Source organism: Telmatherina bonti (assembly GCF_933228915.1).
Source record: "Telmatherina bonti genome assembly, chromosome: 15".
In the NCBI taxonomy this organism is placed as follows: domain Eukaryota; kingdom Metazoa; phylum Chordata; class Actinopteri; order Atheriniformes; family Telmatherinidae; genus Telmatherina; species Telmatherina bonti.
The window spans coordinates 7,809,716-7,817,326 of record NC_136613.1 but is presented as its reverse complement, the minus strand read 5'-3'; the positions used below and the strand labels follow the sequence as shown (position 1 = coordinate 7,817,326).

General features: G+C 42.7%; 1 protein-coding gene across 1 annotated transcript; it reads right to left on the bottom strand.

Annotated features, from left to right (window-relative positions):
* Positions 1–6,104: 6,104 nt before the first annotated feature.
* LOC306766204 (ADP-ribosylation factor-like protein 4C) lies at positions 6,105–7,324 on the bottom strand. The gene has a single exon (XM_079253837.1). The coding sequence runs from the start codon at positions 7,309–7,311 to the stop codon at positions 6,733–6,735; it is 579 nt and encodes a 192-aa protein (XP_079109963.1). The 5' UTR covers positions 7,312–7,324; the 3' UTR covers positions 6,105–6,732.
* Between the last annotated feature and the right edge of the window lie 287 nt (positions 7,325–7,611).

The following is a 7,611-nucleotide window of genomic DNA, read 5'->3' as shown; positions in this document are numbered from 1 at the left end:
CTGATCTGCACGAAATGAAGTACAAGATGGAATATGTGGAATATGTCTAACGCTGCAGGCAGAATGTGCCGCGTCTCTTAATATTTAACTCCGTGTAAACATAGTATAGCTTCAAAGCCGAGCCGCAACAAGATAATACAGAATATTTAAAGCTGTGGAAAAGTCTGAAGGGGTTTTATTTCCGTGTTTAGATGTATGTTGGGGGCAAATCAACTGACAAAGACGTAATTTCTGTCTTCTTGTCAGAATATAAGAAGACGTTAACACTGAAGACATAACCAAGAAGGAGCGTCGTCTCTTTTCTGTCTGTCTGGAACCGCTGAAGATGCACTGGCTTGCTTGTTCTGTGCTGTTTCCATGGTGATGGTGGTCCTGAGATGATGGCTTCTTTTTTTTTTTTTTTTTTTTTTTTTTTTTGTGGGTAACCACACTGTTTTTAGAGCAGCATCAATCAAGCTGAAAGATAGATTTCATGAAACGCCATCTATTGTCTATTTGAAGCTTTTTTCTGTGGCTTAAATGAGAACAAGGAAGGATTCTCACTGAAAGTTTAAGGTCCTAATTCCCAGTGTTACCAAACGTCTGCTTCTGATTAAAACATGGTTTATTCCTGGGCTGATAGACCCACCAATACAGCACAGACCACTTATAAGTAAAAATGATAATTTGGTGTCAAGGAAATGGGAAAGTTTGCAACATATTGGCTCGTTTTTTAAATTGGTTTCTTTGTTTTCATCTATAAATGTTAGACAGAATTGTAGATTACATTTTGTATTTGTGTTTTTGTTTTCTTTTTTGAGAAATGGCTGCTTTCTAAGAAGTTATTTTTGTATTATATTTTAGTATATTAGGTTATATTACACACAGATTTTAATTTAAAGTCTGTTATTTAGCTTTTTGATGTGTGAGAACGATGAGGGAGGAAAGGTTATTTATGTCACGTCCGGGGGAAATCAGTGTCAGGTGGTGTGAGACAGGATGAAAGGATTTTTTGACCACTTTTAAGCATTTTGTTGGTTTTTTGTTAACTGGAACAAATATATGTAATGATCCACCTTTATTTTATTTTGTTTGTGGAAAAATAAATCATTTTATAATTTTCTAAATCCTTTTCCTTTTATTTTATTTGGGTTTTGGAAGTGCGTACACAACTCTGACAATCCCCGCTGCCACCGTGGAAGAGGCTGCTACCGTTATGTTAAACACAAAATCAAAAGTGAAATAGTTTGAGTGAAATCAGATGAAAGCTTTGTGCACTTTCAGGAAGTTTAGTTCCTTTTAAAACAGTTTTTTCTCCTGAAACACAAATAAAAATTCAGAAACAATCATTCAGTCATTCATTATCCAAACCGCTTAATCCAATGAAGGGTTGCAGGAATCTGGAGCCTATCCCAGCTGTCTTTGCTCACGACAAGTCTGGTTAAAGATAAAATGTTTTTCTAGTTTTTTCCAGTCATGTGACCTGGAAGTTGTCTCTGCTCTTTGACTACATGTCGTTTGATCCTGATGAATCCATACAAAATATTTCCCTTTTTCTTGCATGTGCATTTAGAAACCAAAATGATTTCATGTGTTGGAGAATTATTGTTTCTACCAAAAACAAAGTAACTGGACTGGTGGGTTATTGATCGGCAAACATTTTGCACGATGAGCTCGCTGTTCTTTTAGAAATGAGTTGAATCCCATTTATCTTGAGCAATTTTTCTTTTTAATCCATCTGTAAGAAGTAAGTCTGCCAAGACATCATGACAAGCATCCAATAGGACTTATTACTATCGTCTTGGTAGAAACACTCCGACTCCATCAGATGTTTATCCACAGCCTGGCTGGGAAGTGTTTTTCAGTGACATGAGGTGGTTTTAATGTTGTGGCTCATCCGTCAACATAAAACAGATTTATTCCTCTGCAGTGGCAGTAAATGCACCATAAAGAAATGCAGATAACTGTGTGTGCAGTTAGATTTTCAAGGTAACCATTCAGCTACATGCTGGCAGCAGCGCTGTCTCAGAAAGACCCATTTGGGCTCCGACGTCCCAGCAGACCGCCTGTACAGCACAACAGATTTATGTTTGAATGCACAGACAGTGAATGCACTGAAGAGAAACTATTGTTTCAGAAACCAAATGTGGCTCTTCAATTTCCAGCCGTTCAGTCAGCAGAGTTGCCTGTAATGATGAAAAGTAATTTTCCATCCATGCAGACGACAATGAAAAGCCGCCTTGTTTACGCGGCAGATTTATGGTGCTCTGACAGGTGACACAATCAGCGGAAACGTGCTGATTGCTCAACAAAAGTTGGTATAAATAAGCATTTTATTTATGAGACCAACATTTCTAACTGAATCTGAAAATATTTTCTACATTTCAAACTGATTCCTTTCACTCCTTCCACTCGTCGCTGATTCAGGCCTACCTCGTTGGACCCAATTTTCTTCAGAACTGCCTGCATTCTAATAGATTCAACAAGGTGTTGCATGTTGACATGAAGCATCACATTTGCTGCACATCATGATGATGATCTCTGGTTCCACCACGTCCCAAAGCTGCTCTGTTGGATGTAGATCTGGTGACTGTGGAGGCCGTTGGAGGACAGTGAACTCATGGTGGAGATGATGTGAGCTTCATGGTGCATCATCCCACTGGAAGTTTCCATCAGAAGATGCTCAGAAAGCAACGATCCCCAACTTCCCTACCCTGAAGGTGTTAGATGTTCCCCTGCTGCAACACACCTGATTCAAAGGAAAAGGATCTCTGAGAAGCTCTGAACAACTGAGCCATTCATCTGAGTCAGTTGTGTTGAAGGCGGGAAACACTGAAAGTCTGCAGGACAGTGGTTCCCAGAGGGCCAGAGTTGGGGATCCCAGCCACAAAGGAACAGACGCTGTCAGCAGCAACACTCTGAACCAACATGGCATGGTTTAACCACAACCTAACAGGCCCAACATGCCAAGGAGACCCTGCTCCACAGCGTTTGACCACCTACAGCCTGAACCACGGTACGATGGATCCATGCTTTCATGTTGGCTCCATTTCTGACCTCTTTCATCTGAAGGCTGCAGCTGAGATGGAGACTCATCCGTACCTGTTAAGTATCCCGTTTTGGTCCATCTTTCCTCCATCTTTCCCGCAGCATTCCTGCATTATTTCTCCCTAAATCTCCCAGATTATGATACGGGGAGAAAATAAACCAACATAAGGAGACAACCTCCCACCCCCACCCCCAGAACAATAAATATGTAGCAACCATAACCCTTCCATCATCCAGTCACACAGCAACCAAAGCAACTCCTCACCGATCGACCAGAGGAGAGGAACCAGTGTGAACTGGAGACTGGTCTGGCACCGAGGGACCGGTTGCCAGAGAACTTCCCTTATTGTAAAACCCAGAACTGGACCAGTATGGACTCCTCAGACCTTCCAGGCTGGACGAGTTGTGTGTTCAGAGATGATAATCTGCATATCATGGATGGAACCAGTGCTGATTGACTTCCAGTTGCCTTTCTGCCATGTCCAACCAGTCTGACCATTCTGCTGACATCAACAGGACATTTCGGACCAGATATGTTGCTCGCTGGATGTCTTCAGATGGTTCCGTGTGAAAATCCCAGTAAAACACGCCACATTCAAAGTCATTCACATCTCCGTTTTTCCTCTTTCTGGTGCTCAGTTTAAACTTCAGGAAGTCGTCTTCATCATGTCGACATGACTGATGCACTGAGTTGCTGCCGTGTGATTGGCTGATTATGCTGCCGTGTGATTGGCTGATTATGCTGCCGTGTGATTGGCTGATTATGCTGCCGTGTGATTGGCTGATTATGCTGCTGTGTATATGCTGCCGTGTGATTGGCTCATTATGCTGCCATGTGATTGGCTGATTATGCTGCCGTGTGATTGGCTGATTATGCTGCCGTGTGATTGGCTCATTATGCTGCCGTGTGATTGGCTCATTATGCTGCCGTGTGATTGGCTGATTAGATATTTGTGTCAATAAGAACGTGAACAGATGAACTGATCGAGTAGCTGCTACTAAATTCACATTAAGTTTCTTTAAGAATTTCTGAGCCTATAAAAACAAGCTAATTTAATTTAAAATCAAATTTCAGCTTCTGTTGGTAAAACATCATTTACAAACATTTATAAACAATACATTTATATTTATGATGAATTCTGGGTCTCAAACAGCAGAATATGTCCAGGTTTTATCCAAGTTCATCCTCCAGATGATTTATCAGGAGATTCCAGGTAACACTAGTTATGTGGCAAAACGTGACTCACTTCCTCTGAAGAGTTTTCTAAGGAAAAACAAAGTTATGCAATAAAACATGTAAAAATACAGCAGCTTACAAAAACATATGCATACTTCAAGACAAGTTTGTCCTCAGTGGGGTTAAAACAGTTTCTTCTTTTACATCTGCTGGTATTTTTATGTGGTGAAATGACCAAAAAGATTAATAATCTCCAAAAATATGTTTTCCAGTCCTCAAAAAGTCATTAAAAGAAACCAAATAAAAGATTTTCAGATGTAGAAAACCTATGTTAAGTTCATTTAATTTAATCGAAAATAATAGGTTTTTTTTTTTTTCTTTTTTTTTTTTTTTTTTTTGGTTTATTTATGAAGTGATGAAAGCAGTTTAATTTCTGCTTTTGAACATATTTCACCAAACGACACAGGAAGCAAATTTCATTGTGAAACACTGAGGATGTCAAACACATCTCATCTTGGTTCAGACTCACAACAAGCTGCTCCTGTTTGTGTCCAGGAAATGATGGAGCCTTGTTAGGGCTTTAATTCTTCATTAAAAACACAAATTCCTCTCCTGAATGACAAACCTGAGGTCTCTTAAGCTGCATGATTCTTTTTCTGTGTCGTTTTATGGAACTTCATGTATTTTTCTGAAGGTTTCTGGTTAAAGAAGTGTTGCAAGCAGGATTATTATTAAACAGTTCCCAACCTCGGCTCAGACTCTGAGCCTCACCTGCTGACTGATGGAGTCATGAGATGATGCTTAATGGCAGCAGAATGAGATGAGAACAGTTTTAACCTTGTTGCATCCTCTTACCCACCAGTAAATCCTCTCTGCATCACTGGGCTCCTTATCTCAGCTGATAAACTCCACGGCGGAGTGTATGTGAAAAGGTGGGTCACCACTCAGAAGGGTGCAGCTCTATCTTTGTATCTTTACTGCTTCACTGCAGAAACCGTCTCCCCAGTGTGCTCTGGTCTCATTTAAACGCAGTATTTCAGGTGTTGGGGGACAGGATCTTGTCCAGATGCAGCGGGGACACATTGGCTCCTACACAAGCTGCAAAAAGCTGCAGCTCTGTAACTTCATCTTAAGATTTACTTTCTACCTGCAGGAAGAAGGTTTAGGAATAAATATTACTGTGTTGATTTTCTTCATTTTACACAGTAAATCTAAATTTTTCTCTAAATTTTGTTTGATGTTTTATTTTACTTTATTTTAGAAGAAATCAGTGACTGCCTTCGGTTGAGACTATAAAAGTCCCAGCAGTGAAACATGATTGAACATCTTCACTACATATATCCTGATCTGTAGGAGTGAAGAAATAATCGCCTGATCAGTAAATTCTGCAGCTGCCAGACATGAAGTCAGATTCAGCATTTTTCCTCACCTGACAAGGGGAGACTACGTAATCACATGTGCTGAATAAGAATTCATGCTACAGGATAGACATCTACAACCTACAGGCCTCATTTCAGCTGCAGCTGCTGCTGGAAACAAAACACTGCAATGCAGATCCATAAATTTCACAAACGGACTCCAGCTTTGCTCTAAACGTCGTCTTCCTGTGCAGATGATGCAACTGACCTGCGTTGAAGCCTTTTACTGCACCACACCCCCCATTAATCCCCTGTGTGATCTGCGACCCTTTTGACCCTCGCCTGAGACTGGATCCAGGACCAGTCTGGTCCCTAAAGAGCTTTTTTTTTTTTTATTTTTTTTTTTTTTTATTTTGCCTTTTCATCCCACTTCCAGCTTCATCACAAGAAAAAGGAAGACCAGTCACCCAAAGCATGCATTTCAAATCTTTTTTTTTTTAATATTCCAAAAATACTTCAATTTTGGCTTCTTGGTACATAAACAACCTGGATCTGCTCCTCTAGTAATACAGTGTAGTTTTCCTACTGTTTCTCTAATGAAAAGTGCAAAGTAGTGGACGCTGTCCTCCGTCCACCATGTAGAGGAAAGGCTACTTCAATGCTCCAAAAACAGTCTGCCAGACACCCATAATACAGAGCCGATGCTACCGATGTCTAAAGGAAAACAAACCAAAGAGTGGGGGCACAAGAGACCCTCGCTACGTGCAAAATCAAACTTGTGATTCAATGAAAACATCCTGCAGATGAAATAAAAACAGTTTGAGTCCATAAAAGCAATCAGCAGTGAGTTTCCAGCTTTCTGGGAGTCTGATAAAGCAGCAGATAAACGGGCCAGCCCGCTTCTCCTCAGCGCTGTAGATCCATCCATTACTGTCTGGATTAGTCTATTCCGGCTCCTGCTTTCCTTTCTTTTCTTTTTTTGGTTAACATAACAGCGAATTCAGTATCCTGCAGCCTCCTGTGCACAAAAGCATCATTCAGCAGAGCTTCACAGGTCAAAGAGCTTTAATCCGAACAGGGGAAGGGAAAATAGACACTGCAAAGTCAAAATGTTTGGGCAGCACTGGCAGGACCCGGATTCCTCTCAGTAAGATCCACACTCTGCGGCTGTTACCGCTTCTTCTTCTGCTTTAGAGATTTCCTCCTCTTCACGATCATTTCATACAGCTTGTCCATGCCCTCGTGAAGCCCCTCGCCGATGATGGCACAGGCGGGCTGGATGTGGTAGCTGGTGGAGGGGGTGAGCTCGTGCAGGGCCAGCTGCTTCTCAATGTCCGCCACCGGGAGAGACTTGGGCAGGTCCTGCTTGTTGGCGATGACCAGCAGCGGCGTGCCCTGGTTCTCCGCAAACTTGGTGACTTTGTGCAGTTCGGTCTTGGCCTCCTCCAGCCTGTCCACATCCACAGAGTCCACCACGTAGATGATCCCGTCGGTGCATCGGCTGTAGGACTTCCACAGGGGCCTGAGCTTCTCCTGGCCCCCCACGTCCCAGAAGTGACAGCTGATGCCCTTGGCGGTGCCGTTGCTCAGCCGGATCTTCTCCGTGTTGAAGCCGATTGTGGGAACCGTGTTGACAAATTCATTGAACTTGAGTCTGTAAAGAACCGTGGTCTTCCCCGCAGAGTCCAAGCCCAGCATGACGATGTGAAGGGACTGGAAGGCAGAGATGTTGGAGAAGCTGTTTCCCATTTTGCCTTTTTAATGGCTGTTTTTCCCTGAAACTCCAGGAGGATTTTTAACAACCCCCCACCCCCCCACCCCCCCTGAAAATGTAAATAAAGGGGCTTTAAAGCTCAGATCCGGCTCATTAATTCCGAGGTTGGGGCGTAAAATTCCTCAGGTCGACAGAGTGGGGGTGATTGCGCACGCCCTGGTGCGCGCAGGATGACTGATCGGCCCTGCTGTGGCCCGCAGCAGCAGCAGAGACGCAGGCGGTGCGCCTCGGCAGGACGCAGCGCGCCGGTGATTAGTATTCTCCTCACGCGCACG